Below are 17,344 nucleotides of genomic sequence, written 5' to 3'. Positions count from 1 at the left end.
TATATACTCTAGATAAAAGTCCTGTACTGGGTAAGTGATTTGTAAAATTTCTCCCAATCTGTAGTTTGTCTCTAGGTTCAAAAAATTTTTTAAATTTATTTTAACATTTATTTTGCTGGGTCTTGCTCTGTTGCCTAGGCTGGGGTGCAGTGGCATGATCTCGGCTCACTGCAACTTCTGCCTCTCGAGTAGCTGGGCATGCATCACCGTACCCGACTAATTTTTTGTATTTTTAGTAGAGATGGGGTTAGTAGAGACGGGGTTTCGCCATGTTGGCAAGGCTGGTCTTGAACTCCTGCCCTCATGTGATTAGCCTTGGCCTCCCAAAGTGCTGGGATTACAGGCATGTGCCACAGTGCCCAGCCTAACTTTAGGTTTTCTTAACAGTGTCTTTTAAGAGCGGAAGTTTTTAATTTTACAAAGTTTAATTTATCAAGTTTTTATTTTCTGGATTGTGCTTTATATGTTATATCTAATAAATATTTATCTAACCCAGGTTCACAAAGATTTTCTCCTATGTTTTCTTCTAAAAGTCTTATAATTTTACATTTCACATTTTAGACTATGATCCATTTTGTTTTTTTTTTAATGAAGTGTGAAGATTCTTTTTTTGCATATGTATATCCAATTGTTTCAACACCATTTGATGAAAGACTATGCTTTCTCTATTGGATTGCCTTTGAACCTCTGTCAAAAATCAACTGATGATATGTGTGTGGGTCCATCTCTGGACTCTGTTTTGTTGCATTGATATATGTGTCTACCTTGTGCCAAACTACAGAATATTTTTTATTCTATTGTAAATAGCACTGTTTTAAAATTTTGCTGATTATTTTAAAGGAAACTGCTTTGTTTGAATAAGATTAAATATCATCCAGCTTATTTATTTCTAAAAATTGTATTAAATAATCATGAACTATATAGTAAAAACATAGTATAAGAATGAGGAAGGTTGATTTTTGTATGCTAATCTTCTACCCTGTGATCCTGCTAAACTGACTTAACAGTTTTAGTAGCTTCTTTTCCAAATTCTTTGGGATTTTCTCTTTACAACTATGTCTTATGTGAATATGGAAAGATTTATTTCTTTTTCTTGCCTTACTACATTGGCTACAACCTCCAGCATGATACTGAATAGTCAGCAAAGCAGGTATTATGATCTTATTCCCAATTGTAGGGGCAAAGCAGTCAGTGTTTCACAATTAAACATGATGTCAGCTACAGCTTTTTTGTAGACAGTCTTTTTATTTTCAGATTAAGGAAGTTCCTTTCTATTCCTAGTTTTTTGTTTTTTGTTTTTTATAAATCACAAATAGATGTTGAATTTTGTCAAACACTCCTAATGTATCTACTGAGATAATCATATGGTTTTTCCTATTTATTCTGTTGATATGATGAATTAATTTGATTGGCTTTTCAAATGTAGAGCCAACTATGCACTCCCAGAATAAACCCTATGTGGTCATGATGCATTTTTCTTTTTTATGTGTTGCTAGATTCAACTTACTAATATTTTATTAAGGGTCTTATAGTTGCTTTTGAAACATGTTTATATCCTTCATAATACTTTAAATGAAGGGTAAGGCATGTGTTTTTCATTACCAGCCCTAATGTTTCTCTACAGGCCTAATGCCTACAAAGTTTACAGAGTCAAAGTAAAAAAACATTTTTAAAGCAGTTGTGAATCAATTTACCAGAAAACGCTATCTAAGCAAGATCATTTACCTCCCATGTCGTATTTATAGCACATGAGTCATAAAAGTGTCATTTGTTTGACTGAACTCTGTACTGGTCCTTATTAAAAGGTACATCAGTTTTCTCCTGCTTTTATTGCAGGTCTCATAAATGCACACACTAAAGCCAGATACATGTAGTAACCACCATAGCAGCAAAAGACACAGAAGAAATCAGAAAAGGCTTTAATATCAACTCTTTTCCTTTTTATCTATATTATAAAGATATATGCTTTTTTTTTTTTTTTTTTTTTTGAGACAGAGTCTCATTCTGTTGCCCAGACTGGAATGCAGTGGTGCAATCTTGGCTCAATGCAACCTCCACCTCCTGGGCTGCCTCAGCCTTCCAAGTAGCTTGTATTACAGGCATGTGCCACCATGCCCAGCAAATTTTTGTATTTTTAGTAGAGGCGAGGTTTCATCATGTTGGCCAGGCTGGTCTCAAACTCCTAACCTCAAGTGATCCAACCACCTTGGCCTCCCAAAGTGCTGGGATGACAGGCGTGAGCCACTGCGCCCGGCCATGAGCCCCCACGCCCGGCCATGAGCTGCCACGCCGGCCAGATGAATGCCTTTCTTTTTTTTTTTTGAGACGGAGTTTCGCTCTTGTTACCCAGGCTGGAGTGCAATGGCGCAATCTCGGCTCACCGCAACCTCTGCCTCCTGGGTTCAGGCAATTCTCCTGCCTCAGTCTCCTGAGTAGCTGGGATTACAGGCACGCGCCACCATGCCCAGCTAATTTTTTGTATTTTTAGTAGAGACGGGGTTTCACCATGTTGACCACGATGGTCTTGATCTCTTGACCTCGTGATCCACCCGCCTCGGCCTCCCAAAGTGCTGGGATTATAGGCTTGAGCCACCGCGCCCAGCCCCTTTCTTAGTTTTGTCTCAAATCTTCTCCAATAGACAAGCTATGCATGCTAAGCATAACAAATTTTTGATTCTTTTCATGCTTCTCTGATTATAAAAAGCTAGATAAAAGCATAAAAATTATCAATATAATAATATAAGCATAAAATTATCAATTATCAATATAAACATTATCAATATATATATTTTTAGTATATTTGTAAAACCAAGGAATGTATTTTAGGTCTAACCTAAACTGGTGTTTGTGAAGATCACATAAAACTTTACCCATCACAATGGTCTGAAAACTGTAAATTCTGTATGCTAATTCACAGGCTAATTAAATAAGCCTGTTTTATTACAATCATCACTTTCTTTCTTTTCTTTTTTGAGAAGGTCTTGGTCTGTTGCCAAGACTGGAGTCCAGTGGTGCGACGATCATGGTTCACCGCAGCCTTGACCTCCCAAGCTCAAGCAATCCTCTAGCCTCAGCCTCCTGGGTAGCTGGGACTACAGGTATATGCCACCATGCCCAGATAAGTTTGTTTTAAACTTTTTTTAATAGAGACAGGGTCTCCCTATGTTTCCCAGGCTGTTCCAAACTCCTGAGCTCAAGCAATCATCGTCTCTGCCTCCCAAAGTGTTGGGATTACAGGTGTGAGCCACTGTGCCCAGCCACAATCATCATTTTCTACTATGTATTAATTAAACAACAAAAAAAAAAACTTAGGCCTGGCACAGTGGCTCATGCCTATAATCCCAGCACTTTAGGAAAGCAAGGTGGGCAGATTGCTTGAGCTCAGGAGTTCAAGATCAGCCTCGGCAACATGGTAAAACCCTGTCTCTACAAAAAATACAGCTGGGCATGGTAGCACATGTCTGTAGTCCCAGCTACTTGGGAGACTGAGGTGGGAGAGTGGCTTGAGCCTAGAAGAAGGAGGTTGCAGTGAACTGAGATCACGCCACTGCACTCCAGCCTGGGCCACAGAGTCAGATCCTGTCTCAAAATAAAATAAAATAACCTTAATTTTTATTGGGTTATATAATCTATGTAATCTCACAGTGCCACATACACACTGAGTAGTCCAGTATCTATTGGATGAGTGAATAAATGTGTACTTTTCTTAGTAACATTAATGATATTACTAGATAATAATAGCTGTCCTTGTCTGTAAGGAAATAAGCTAAGATTCCCTTTACCAAAGCCTTGCATTTCTGGCATATCTTAGGTCGAAGACACTGCCAGTGTGTATTTATCAACTCTTAGAGGTGTTGTGGGACTGCAGTAGAGGTGGAAGAATTCTAAGGGGTCCCAACTTCCCATGGGGAAGACATATTGTATAACCAAGGCATTCTTCTGATAACGAAACCGTCAGGGGCGTGGAACTTTTCCCATTTTAAAACTTAAAATCCTTAGGTTTACTTACAGACTAATCATTTGGCCCCTTCAGTTCTCATTACTGGGCCTTTTCCAGGAGAAATGTAAAGTTTTTGTGGAAAACTACAACTAGCCCACTAGTAAGCCATGGTCCACACAGTAGGTGTAAATTTCCGATGACACCCTGTCCACTGTGGATCAGATTGGAGACCTAAGAGTCTTAACTTCATGCCATACCAGTTATAGCATGATAAGAATCTGGAGCAATTTTAATGCAATCTCATTAAAAATGAAAAATTCTTCTCAGAGAGTTACCAAAGTTACAACTATGCATCCTCACCACCACGCCATTGAGTCATCCATTTAGTGTATCGTTTGTTCAAATATTTTATTTCAAGCACCAACTATGGGCAAGGCACAGTGCTTAACACTGGAGTTACAAAACAAATCTATATAAATAGGAGTAAGTTTCTATAATTTATAAAAATTACTTAATAGATTTTTACCAAATGAGAAGGGCAGGTTTTGGATGGTCTATTAGGCTATGTGTTATGAATGAAATTTACTTCCTCAAAGACACACACAGTTATCCTCAGAGCAGCCAGAACTGACGTACTAGAGACTCAAGACCACCAACCAGAAGAAATGTGATCTACATGATAAGACATGGAGGACAGAGGAATAGCCAGTGAATTGAAATACACACCCAAGCTGCAAGTCAAAGGGCCAGGCACTCTGACTTGAGAGCAGCAGGTGCTGATTCATTTAACAGTAGTCAGTGAGTCCCTGGGCGGTAGTGAGGAGGTCAGGTGAAGAAAGAACAGTCACGTGAAGAAACGTTCCCTCTCTCCTAGAGCCCAGAATCTTGTGTGGGAGGTGGGTCCAGGAAGGGATGGTAAAAGATGGTGATGAGTGCACTGATAACGAAATGTGCAGGGAGGCATGGAAAGCTGAGGAAAGTGATAGCTAGCTGGGTCTGAAAAGAGGATTGGTTTAGTCAGGTGAAAGCGAAAGGTGGGAGTGGGAATAAGAAGGAAAGGAGGGAAGACAGCCCAGGTTGCAGAACAGCCCAAGCAAAGGCAAGGGGGTGAACACTGCACAGATGGGAGGATTTACATGTCATTTGAGGCCTGGAATCTAAAATCTGAATCAGAGTGGTAAGAGACGAGGCTGTGGAGGTGGGAAGGGATATGTTCACTGAACTGGCACACTCGGAGATTCCTAAGTTAAACATAAATCATAAATTAATAATCAACTGTAGATAATTTTATGAGACATAAAAACATATGTAGACATACATCAACTACCATAACAGACAATAAGGTATTACATAAGGAAGATCTTATTACTTGGTTTTAAAATGATGGTCTGTGTATCCAAGCAAGATATCTGTATACAGCAACCTTTCTGGTATATTTTAAGTAGCCCTAGATTTAGTCACTTATTAAATATATGTCAAACAGAATTTATGGGTGGTCTCCTGAGTCAAATGTTTTTAACCGATTGACTAAGGTTTTTTGTGTTTTTTTTTTGACACAGGTCTTGCATGTAAGATGTGCTTGCTTCCCCTTCGCCTTCAGCCATGATTGTAAGTTCCCTGAGGCCTCCTAGCCATGCTTCCTGCTAAGTCCGTGGAACTATGAGTCAGTTAAACCTCTTTTCTTTATAAATTACCCAGTCTCAGGTAATTTATAGCAGTGTGAGAACAGACTAATAAACCAGGTGATTTTATTTCATTAATTTTTATTGGGCTATATAATCTATGTAATCTCACAGTGCCACATACACACTGGGTAGTATCTATTGGATGAGTGAATAAACGTGTACTTTTTGTATGTGTGTATGTAGGGACAGGATCTCACTATGTTTCCCAGGCTAGTCTGGAACTCCTGGGCTCACATGATCCTCCAGCCTCTGCTTCCCAAAGTGCTGGGATTATAGGTGTGAGCCACCACATCTAGCCTAAAATACGATTTGAATACAGGCTATTTTTACTCTTATTTAGTCAAATTAGAAACAAGTGAATAGTTTAACAATAAAATATGAAACAATAACAATGAAACCTGAATTTAAGTAGCATATGAGTATTGATATATGAGATATATATATATATATATATATATATATATAATATGATATAGATAATTGAGTTCATTATGGGAGAACCTGTTATATTTGGTAAAAAGAAAAGATGGACTTCAACAAGGGAGAGTCTCCAAAATGGTTGGGAAATAGGAAAGTTTGATAAAGTGAATAGAGCTTAGTAAGTAATTATGAAATAAGCCTCACAATTTGATGGTTATCAAGAATTAGGAAATAATACATCATTAACTTTTATATTCTACTGAACATTCTTTTACCTTCTTTTCTGATTCAAAAGCCATCCAAATTCTATAGTTTAGCAGTCCAAATATCACTTATTATTGTAAATAAGTGGTATTATATACTATAAAAAGCAGAGTTAGCACAGCTTTTACCCAATAACAAACTAAAAATGACTTTTATATTTAAAAAAAGTCCATCTCTCATAAAAGTAGAGTGTGGATTACTCAACATTAAATCCTAATTTAGTAAGCTAAATTATTCAAGCTAATGTCAACTCTATACCTAATCCTTTACAGCTTGTGCTGTTCCTGAATAGAAACGATTTTGACTAATTGTGCATCAAGTAACAATTCTTTGATTAGAAATAACTGGTAATGACTGCCAGTTAAGTTTGAGAGCCCATACATCAATATAAAATTATACAGTCACAAAGACCAAGACACAATAACTAAACATTGGAGCATATATGAAGAACATTATCAGGAGAAATTCTAGTTATTAATTTACTTTAAATTCTTTGCAATCATTGCATCTGGAAACCAGAATGAATCCTGACAGTGGTCAGAGAGTGATCACCTTAGAGGGCAGTCATATGGAGTGCCTGATGGCTTCACCACTAGGCTTAAAATTTAAATTCCAAGGTATTTTTTTCCCATATTGTTGACATACACAAACAACTGCAAGTAAAAACTGGTTTGGGGAAAATATTTTGTAATATATTCATATTTTTAATATTATAAAATATTTTATAATATTTAAGTCTAGGCTAATATTTTATAATATATAAGCGAATATAATAAAATATTAGCCCAGACTTAAAAAGAACTTAGCATACCAAGTTCATAAGCCATCAAGGAAGTTTTTAAAAATGTAATTAGCCAGGCCCATTTTTAGTGTGCCACAGTGATGCAATTGAAGGCACTGAGCATCTTTCCCTGGAAACAGCACATTAACGTCGTGTGTGTGTGTGTGTGTGTGTGTGTGTGTGTGTGTGTGTGTATATGCATGTGTGCATGAAAATGCCTGCATGAGCCTATGTTTGTGAAGGATTATTTAAATATTTTTTCATTGAGACACCATTTGATCTATTTTAGGATTGCTTAATTTACCTAACCTTACCTATGAAGCTATATACCATCCCTGTTATCTACCATTTGGGAATAACTGCAGACACGTGACCTGGCTTAGGCAAAGGTGTACTATCACAGCATAATACACATTTCTACTATATCATCATTTCTCAAGGTGTAGCTGAGGACCATTTACATCAGAATAATCACCTTGGATGCTTATTAAAATACAGATTCCTGGGCCCCACACCCACCCAACTGAATCTGGGTTTGGGGGGTAAGGATGGGTATCTATATTTGTAGCAGGGATCCAAGTAATTCCTAAGCACCTGAAAGCCTGAGGACTCTTGCACTGGGTGAAACTCTGAGGCAGGGACTTTCACATACACATCCCTGAGCTAGCAACATGGCACACGGCTAGTCTATGGAATGTATCAACATATGTCAATCTAGAAATTTCCAGGTTACAAAGAACTCAGACAACTTCCAGTTCAGACTGTGGTTGAGGTGTTTCTCCTCCAAGGGCAGGAAGCAGCAGCAGGAGTGTAGTGTGCTATGGCAGGGACCTCGGCTTGCTCACCCTCAGACCTCCAGCCCCCAGCTCAGCGCCAAGGAAGCCCAGTCCATACTTGCAAAATGGAGCAGGGCAGTATGTGCAGGCATCAGGCAAAGGCAGAACAGCTACCCCAGCTCCACTGGCTGAGTTCCCTACTCACTGCCACTACTGTGGAGAACTGCTGTAACAGTGAGGACGTGCCACATGGAACACTGTCAGTCAAGGGTAAAGTGGAGGTGAGCTGGCTCTACAGGGTTAACTGCCACACTAGATGAGACGTACAGTAATCCCTGAATAGGTTCTGTTGATATCTCTATCTCCTGGGATGGTCTATGGATGTAAACACTTTATGTTTCTTACTGGCAGCTCTTCCTGAACAGAAACAATTTTGACTAATAGAAGCCAGAGACTGGCCCAGTTAAGTTCATATAATGTTTATTACATTGAGCGGCAATTGTGCAACGGTGAAACCTGTTGTTCTGTAAAACAACAGTTTGTGTGCTAGATATAGTCGGTTCTCACCATCCGAGGTAGTTATGTTCTATAAAGTCACTGTGAATTAGTGAATACTTGCCCGATTCCGAGGGAAAATGCAAAGTTCAGTTCCTGGGAGCCTCTGGTTGTAACATTTTCATTAACCAATCAATACCTACACTTGCTTTATGTGTTTTGTTTAAAAACACCTAACTAAATATACGTTGTTGATTCATTAACATTAACTGTATAGCCAACAGCACTAGAACTCACACCTGAACAAAGTGCTCACATGTGGCACATGGCCGTGTTCTTACGCTTAGGAACCACAGACTGCACTTATGCACTGCACTGGAGCCATTTTAAACAGCAAACCACCAACGAAATCCACACAAATGTGAACAACATGGCACTAAGTACACCACCGAAAGGAGGCCTGTTCATGGTGTGACAGGAAAGGGGTCCCGATCCAGACCCCGAGAGAGGGTACTTGGATCTCGTGTAAGAAAGAATTCAGGGCAAGCCCACAGTGTGAAGTAAAAGCAAGTTTACTAAGAAAGTGAAGTGGTCAAAGTATAGCTACTCCACAGACAGAGAAGGGTGTTCCTGAAGTAAGAGGAAGAACGCGTCCACCCTAGGTACGATGCTCATGTATATGGGGAGATGTGCTCTGCTACAAGGATTTGTGATAAAGAATTTTCTTAATTACTATATTTTGCAAAAATCGGTATTATTATCTTTAAAACAAAATTAGGAATGCCTTTCTTCTCCAGATATTGGGATATCTGGACACTCCCAAGTCTGGGTCTGTCTAGTAAACATTATTAATTTGTTTCCTTAAGTGTAAACCTCTAGAGGCTAGGAATGCCTGACTTTCTGGAAAAGATGCTCAGCAAGTCCCAGGCTCATTTGCCCAGCCCTCACTCAAGATGGAGTCACTGTGGTTCAAATGCCTCTGATAAAGGGATGAGAGCTGCGACAAGAAGCAGAGTGTTGCCTGGTTCAGCCTCAGCTGGAAGCACTGTTGAGTGGCAGTCTTCTGATGCTCTGTACATATCCGTGAATGACCACAGAAGCACCATGGAGTACTGATTTGGGGGCTACAAAGAAATTTCAGCAGATAGGTACATAATGAGGATCACCTGTACTTTCCACTTTACCCCCGGAACTTCTCTGGGCCCTGTTCTCCCTGGCTCTGCTCTGGGAAGCAGACACATCAGGACTCCTGCATGGTAACTTCCTGTCCAGCTGCCGCCACCACCGTTCAGTTTGGCCAAGGACAGGCCCCAGCAGGAGGCTGGGGAGCAGAAGCAGAGTGAGGTGGGCAGTTGCTCCTTCCCTCCCTGCGTTTAGTCCTTTACTAAAGCTCACAGGTCCTGCCCGTCCTCTATGGAATGTCTTCCTTTTTCCCTCTTTATCCCTAAGGTTAAGGGGTGACACCCAGCTGCTGCTAACTTCGGGGGGTACTGCAGCATTCCTTCTTGGCTTCCCTAAACCCTCTCTGAACTTTTAAAAACAGTCCCTTTCTTAGACTTTCCTCAGTCTCCCAACTATGCTACCTGCATCCTTCAGGATCTCGGTACTACATTTGTTAACACGGGAGGGATCTCAAAACTACATGGGCCGTGGGGAATTTTGACACCACAGGAAACTCCGAATTCTTCAGTCTACACAGGCTCAGTATTGCGAAACAACTTTAAATAGGAATTGGAGGTTTCGCTTTATTAATCAAAAGCAGCTGGAAAAGAGTCTGCTCTTTGGATCAGAGTCAGGGAAGGTAGAATTGGTGCCAATAAAAACCCATCTGAGGCCTGTTGCTAAGAGAATTGAGTATTTTTAGGTAGTGTCCCTTAAAAATCACTTTAGGGGAACATCACAGGCATTTAATTATATCTAATAATGCAGATTAAAAGGGCAATGATTTTTACTAAACTGTGCTATACACTTATTTCCCATGAGATTTTCCCAAACTTCCTTCCTCTCTGGCAGAGATTTTCCTCTCTCTTTTTCTTGCAACATCCTGGCAGCCAATACAAAAGCGTGCGTGGTAACTTCTGCTTTCCTGTCTTTTAGAACGCCTTAGTCTTTCCGCTTCCCGTTAGTTTCAATCTGGATGTGCAGGGCTCGCTCAGAACTTTACAACCCTGCTGTGTCCCATCCTAATCACCACGGGTTGTCATGTACTATGGACCTTGTTAAAGATTTACTAAGTTTATGCTTCGAGGACAAGGTGACAAGTCCATCTTCTGAAAACAGCTGACAAAGGGGTCCTTGTCACAGGCTTAGTTATTACTTAGAGGGGGCACCATTCACAATTTCCCCAAGGCTGTCTGCACTTGATATCACAGGCTAATTCATTAGGCTCTAACATCATAACTATCTCAGCCTATTAATCAGATGAGCAAACGCAAGCTTCATTTTATCAGCTCTGCAGGACAGGTCACTAAAAACTGCCTACTTTTTGGTCTTTAATTGCTCCTGGCATCATTGCTTTCTTTATCTAATTCCAAACAAAATGGTACACTCCAGAGGTCTGATGTGGCAGAGGCGTAAGGGCAGTTTCTACAAGGAGACGATGCAGCCATCCCTCTCCTCGGAGAAAAACTGAGTCAAATTTGCCTGAAGTGAGGATCTCAAAGCCAAGAACATGTGGGCCTTGATCCTTCAGTAACAGGTTTCATATTTGAGATGAAAAAGAAAAAAAAAAAAAAAAAAAAAGACCAAACACCCAGGCCCTTCAAGGTGCAGAAACTAGAACTGTTAATACCATGTAATAACCCATCTATTTCTTTCTTTGTAGGATACTTAGAAAACTTTATTGGGGTTAAAATTATCTTAATATTTAAACATGAAGTACACTCAATATGTTACCCTTTTAATTCATGCTTAGTTTTTAATTTTGAGGGCCATTTGAGACTAGACCATTTACAACAGTGGTTCTTAAACTTTTTGAGCTCAAGACCCCTTCATAGATTTTAAAAATTATTGAGGACTCCAAAGTTTATATGAATGTTCTCTCAATATTTACAATACTAGCTATGAAAACTGAGAAAGATTTAATAAGATTTACTTTTTTTTTTTTTTTGAGACGGAGTTTCGCTCTTGTTACCCAGGCTAGAGTGCGATGGCACGATCTTGGCTCACCGCAACCTCCGCCTCCTGGGTTCAGGCAATTCTCCTGCCTCAGCCTCCTGAGTAGCTGGGATTACAGGCACGCGCCACCATGCCCAGCTAATTTTTTGTATTTTTAGTAGAGACGGGGTTTCACCATGTTGACCAGGTTGGTCTCGATCTCTTGACTTCGTGATCCACTCGCCTTGGCCTCCCAAAGTGCTGGGATTACAGGCGTGAGCCACCGCGCCTGGCCCGATTTACTTATTAATTTAGGGAAAACAATAAACCTATTACATATTTTTTAAATAGCATTTTTCAATAAAAAATATTTTTCCAAAGTAAAAACAGAGTCAAGAGTAGTACTATTTTACATTTGACAACACTCTTTACTGTCTAACCCTGTAGGAGAAGCCTGAACGTGCATCCCTTCTGCACCCAGCCTGTTGGACAGGTTGTCTGGGTCGTGAATACAAAGAAAACCCAGCCTCAAAGACATTCAGTAGCAAGAGTGCCAGTCTCAAAGACTCGCTGAAAGGTTCCAGGACCACACTTTGAGAACCACTGACTTATGACCTAGCTCACGTCATGAGGATGCGTGTTCAAGGTCCTATCTCCCTGGCATGAGAATGGTTAAAAGCCCCAGTCTCAACCGTATGCCACACCGCTATGGTCCTGGAAGCCAGGATAAAGCAGGTGCAGGAGAGGCAGAAGAGACTGTCTCCTTTCTCTACTTGCCCTTCCACTACATGGGAGAAATTGGGCAACTTCATTTTCCTTAAAACATGGGCAGGATTAAAAAGCTTTCCCTCAACTGTTTCATTCTGCCCTGGGCTGAGGGAAGGCAGGTATACAGAAAGAACCCTTCAGGCAGACAGGCACAGAAAAGGAAACAGAGTGAATGCCAGCAGAAAACTGGCATTTATTCAAATATCTAGTTTTATTTCAAAACTCTCCAGTTACAGATAAGTGGCTGCAAGGCTATCCTGTTTTAGCAAGAAATTAGAATTTGCAGAAATTGCTATGGTGATCTACTGTCAAACTTGCTGGTCTTTGTGTGTGGGGAGGAGACAGGGTGGCCCTGTTTCCTAAGGGCCCATAGGACCTGGGCCACAGCGGAGGTGAGGCAGGGACCGAGGCCCTAGATAGGGGCTGCTGTGACCAGGACCCAAGTCTGGCCTCTCATGCCTTTGAGTTTGGCCCTGAGGAGATGACTGATGCTGGAGACATTAACTTAAAAGTCGGATTAGAACCAAGAAAACTCATGAGCTAGAAAAATTAACTGCTATAAACAATGAGAAACTTTATGACCAATATATTGGAACTTTTACTAGAAGTCCTCAAGTGCTGAGCCTCACTTCACTACAATCTAGCCCCTCACGACCTCTTTCCAAAGAAAAGGAGGTACTCCTAGAAAGGGAGAATGGCAGAAGCTCTTGCTGCTCTGCATCAGTTGTCTGGAGAATCATCTCAGTGAGAGCATGTGTATAAGCAGTAGCTACAGGGAGGAAAAAGTCCTGGTCGGATGCACTGGCACTGCAAACAGCAGGCTCCCAGATACCCCAGTACCTGAAAGCCCATGTGAGTTCAAGCACGTACCTCGTTGAAATGAACATCCTGCATCCCCACGTCTTCCATCATGGAGGCCTCCTCCTCGATGTTTGGGGTAATGACCCTGAAGGCAGTGCATCCTTGTCTAAACATGCCTGGGAAGAGAGAGAGCAGGGAGAGCCAGAGTTAGGAACCTGAACGTGGGTGAACCCTGAGGGTTCTTCACCCCCTGTGTGTTTCTGTGTTGAATGAAATAATGGATTTTGAAATCTCTTAGGCACCTGGCCAGCATTCACGGGGGCACCTGGGGCTACTGTGCACTTTTCTTCGTTCACTTCCCCGTAGTGAATCCTCACCTCCTTCACGTTCTTTTCCTTATCCCTTTTTAATCTACCTTTATTAAAATGTATGCAATCTCGAAATAAACTGAGACATAGGTATTAAATCAAATTAATAGTGAAATAACAAGTGAAAATTTGACTTGGTAGGATGACTCATGCTGAGATACTAAGAAAAATGAAGTCAAAGCCAATATAAGAGAAATGTATGACTCAAAAATAACTCTGTTTTCTTCAAGCTGTCATCTCACCCACTCTGGCTGCGGGGAGAACACATCTCTCAGATGAGAGCTTCCCCACACAACCCAGGTGTAGCTCTGTGGCCATCGTGGTGAGCAGAGGGGCTGCCTTAGCTGGGTTCCACTCCAGTGGCCCTGGGGTGAGTGGCTGCCTGCATCAACAGCACATGGACGCCTGGTTACTCCGATTTCTCCAAGGGGAATGGTGTTAGCTTAGAGGTAGGATCAATGTCTGGGATAAGGATAGATTCCTTAAGCAATGACAGCCCATTTGGGAACCTTTCCTCATCTTAGAGTCACTGGAAAATAACTCTAAGTCAGTTGGACCATGTCAGCTATGCAAAATGATCAAGTGAAGAAGGGCATGAGACGTTCCACTACTCTATTTTGAGATAACTGTTCACAATAAAATAAAACAGAAGTAAAAACTTGAATTGAGACTTCTGCATTTAGGGAGAAAGAGGAACACAGGTATTTTGAAATCAAGCCTTGAAAACGTAGATCCTAAAGTCAGAGATTTTTCTGCTGCACATGACCCCAGGTTTCCACACCATTCAAGGATTATCTAGCATCTCTGCCACTATCCCAGTTTAGCTTTGTTTTTATTTTGTGATATGGAAACACGAGGCCCCCATGAAAAGCATTACTCTAGGAGCTTGAGGATACACTAATGTAACAACATACAAAATTAAAAAACCAACCACCCATGTTTTAGGCTACATAGTACATTTAACCACATAACACGGCGCCAATAGAATAAAATGGTGGCCAAAGTGCTATCCTCTCATGCCCACAGGAATAGACCACCAGCCAACCAGAGAGCCAAAGAGTAGGAGGGAAGGAGAGTGAAGTCTGTCCATGCAAAGTTGAAAGGGCAAATCCCGCACCACAGGAGGGCAGATGACCAGGGCAGGGGGTCCCCGGGGGCTGGGCTGACCCTCAGGCTCACCTCCCCGGCTCCTCCTCAGGCAGGCGCTATGGCTGTGGGGGAGAAGGGGCGGCTCCCACTGGACTGCTTCTAAACATGAGGAAATGCATCACCTGATAAAAGGTCTCAACAGGAAATAGTACTAGTATTAAATGAACATGGAGCCCTTTTACAATTTTTCTGTTTTGGGCTCGGCTGTTTCATTCCGAAAAGCCAGCTGCACCAGAAATATACAGCTTGTGGCCTCGGCATCTACATCTCTTCCTCATTAGCCCAGATCTGGTGCTGCTGTTCTCCCATGTAACTTACGAAGACTACCAGCTTTTCTAAGAACCTCAGTATTCTAAAAATCAACGTCACTGTTTGGGGCTGTGCTGATTTTGAAATGGAAATAAGCACCTGCTGTTTAACCAAAGGGAACCTGTGAAAGAATTCATGGCCTGCTCGTCTGGGAACAAATGCAGAGCACACAAATGAAGCACAACTCCTTGCCCCCTCTCCTTCCGCTGGGAGACGAGGTTTCCACCAGCAAGGCCGCCTTCTCAGACAGCAAAGCCAGCTGGGCTTCAGTGCAGAAATGCTGTCTCATAATCTTCTGTTACAACTTTCTGATTGCTTAATCGTCCCAGTGGGAACCATCTTAAGGGAAAATAATATCTATTTAGCTCTAGATTTGGCCAGATGCTAAGCTCATTAACTAGTTTTTGCAGAGTGAAGCTATCAGAGGAAGTTACATGACAACATGCCATCTACTTTTCCATCTAATCCTGGCATTTCTGCTGTGCCCACCAAATCAAGCAAACCTCACGCCAGGGGATAAAACAATGAATCCACTTCACAAACACACAAATCCCCACCTTCCAGCCTTCCTGAATGGCTCTCACTTGTCTTCTGTTTGGTATGGTTTTATAGTAATTAATTTCACAAAACAGGATAATTCCTTACCTTTCCGTGTGAGATACTCTGCCACCAGGGCTGTTACGTGGACATAGCACATTGCTGCCTATAATAAAAGACACATGCCTCAGAATCATCACCCCTAACAGCATGTCACAACGCTCCCAAACAGACAGAAGTCTAATGAATGTATGTACTTCTACATTAGATCTCAAGGCACCAGCTAGTATTTCTTACAGCTGATATCTTACCTTTTGAAAAGAGTGAAATCACTTACATAAGCTGAAAATTTGACATTAATTTGGAGCTGAGATAAATGGCAGTAAATTTGCTAAGGCTTGTTTCTATAAAGAATTATTATATTTGTCATGTAAAAGATAAAAACAGCATTTTTTTCTTACTATACCTAATATTTCTGCATCATTTCTCTCAAAGTGAAAGGAGGACACTTTGAAGAAAACCTGTGCTCCTCCCTAGATTCTGAGAGAATGGCTCAGATTCCAGGTGCTAATATATATTTTGCTTGACTTAAAAATTGAGAGCAAACTATAATTTTTTTCCAAACATAAAAAATTCTAAATAAACATTATAATTTAATCTTAAATAGGTAACATTATATATATCTTAAATTGAAATAAAAATAAAAAATTCTTTTCATCAAATTCCATGGTGTTACAAAAATCAAAGACAGCTGTTGGAATGAACCCACTGCAAGGTTCTAATGCATGTGGTTCTGAGCCTGTCAGGGGGGTGGGCGCCACCACGTGGTGCCCTCGTCTAGACCCTCACCCCTAGCTAGCCAGAGGCTGCTCCGTGTGCATGTGTGTAAACCAGTGTTAGCAGTGTGGCATGCACTCTGATGTGTGCAGAGAGAACTCTGGTGGAGTGAGGAGTTATGCCCTGTCCAGTTCTCAGTGGCAGAGCTCACGCCTCCCATGGGTGTCCCTCTTGCAGTGCACAGAAGAGTCACATGCACAGAACAGGCAGGAAAGTACATCACGGGTTACCGAGCACATACACAAAACACGGCAAGGGCAGTAAGAAATCTTATAAATTAGCTGCTTTTATCCCTTATTCACTGGGTATACTGGGTTGGGTAGTGTTCCCCGAAAGGTCATGTCCTCCCTGAGACCTCAGAATGTGAGGTTATTTGGAAATAGGCTCTGTGTAGGTGTAATTAGTTAAGATGAGGTCATACTGGTATGCGGTGGGCCCTAAATTCAACATTACTGGTGTCACAGAAGGAGAAGAGACACAGGGACACAGACACATGGGGGAGGATGCCATGTGACCACAGAGGCAGCGACTGGAGGGATGTGGCGACAGGCCAAGGAACATCAAGGACTGCTGGCAACACGAGGAGCTCAGGGACAGACATGGAACATGTTCTCCCCAAGGACATTCAGAGATGTGACCCTGCTTCCACTGTGATCCTGGACTTCCTGCCTCCAGAACTGTGAGAGGACACATTTCTGTGAGAAGCCACCCGGTCTGGGTACTTTGTTAGGACAGCCATGTAAAACTAATTCACAGAGGAACAGCTGAAGCTCAGTGAGTTCTTCCTTTTCTTATTTTTATTTTTTTAGAGACCTGTGCCACACGTCATTAAAAAATATTAAATTATTAAAATGATAGAAAAATTACTTCTGTTAGTTATTCCTTTTTATAATGGCCAATGTATGGTTTACATTAAATTCATGGTCAAACAAAACTGTAAAGTTATATGTACTTTTTAGCATATTGAACTCCTTGAAAAATAAATATGTAAAAATATGCCTGTAATCCCAGTACTTTGGGAGGCCAAGGTGGGTGGATCACGAGGTCAAGAGATCGAGACCATCCTGGTCAACATGGTGAAACTCCGTCTCTACTAAAAATACAAAAAATTAGCTGGG

The 17,344-nt window shown here is 41.2% G+C and overlaps 1 protein-coding gene across 29 annotated transcripts in view; it reads right to left on the bottom strand.

Annotated features, from left to right (window-relative positions):
- Positions 1–17,344, bottom strand: part of DOCK9 (dedicator of cytokinesis 9) — a 303,837-nt gene that overhangs the window by 20,576 nt on the left and 265,917 nt on the right. For 15 of the 29 annotated variants that reach the window (XM_064362199.1, XM_064362204.1, XM_064362196.1 and 12 more), the window contains 3 exons: positions 15,498–15,555; positions 14,574–14,642; positions 13,096–13,202 (listed from right to left, as the gene is read on the bottom strand). In XM_064362199.1, the coding sequence (XP_064218269.1) occupies positions 13,096–13,202; positions 14,574–14,642; positions 15,498–15,555 (234 nt within the window). The remainder of the gene's footprint in view (positions 1–13,095; positions 13,203–14,573; positions 14,643–15,497; positions 15,556–17,344) is intronic. The other 14 variants (XM_064362208.1, XM_064362212.1, XM_064362214.1 and 11 more) reach the window with 1 other exon arrangement.

This window comes from Aotus nancymaae, unplaced genomic scaffold, assembly GCF_030222135.1.
Source record: "Aotus nancymaae isolate 86718 unplaced genomic scaffold, 86718_ANA_hifiasm-v0.15.2.pri h1tg000048l, whole genome shotgun sequence".
NCBI classification, from domain to species: domain Eukaryota; kingdom Metazoa; phylum Chordata; class Mammalia; order Primates; family Aotidae; genus Aotus; species Aotus nancymaae.
The sequence above is the reverse complement of the archived record's forward strand: the minus strand, read 5'-3'. Positions and strand labels throughout refer to the sequence as shown.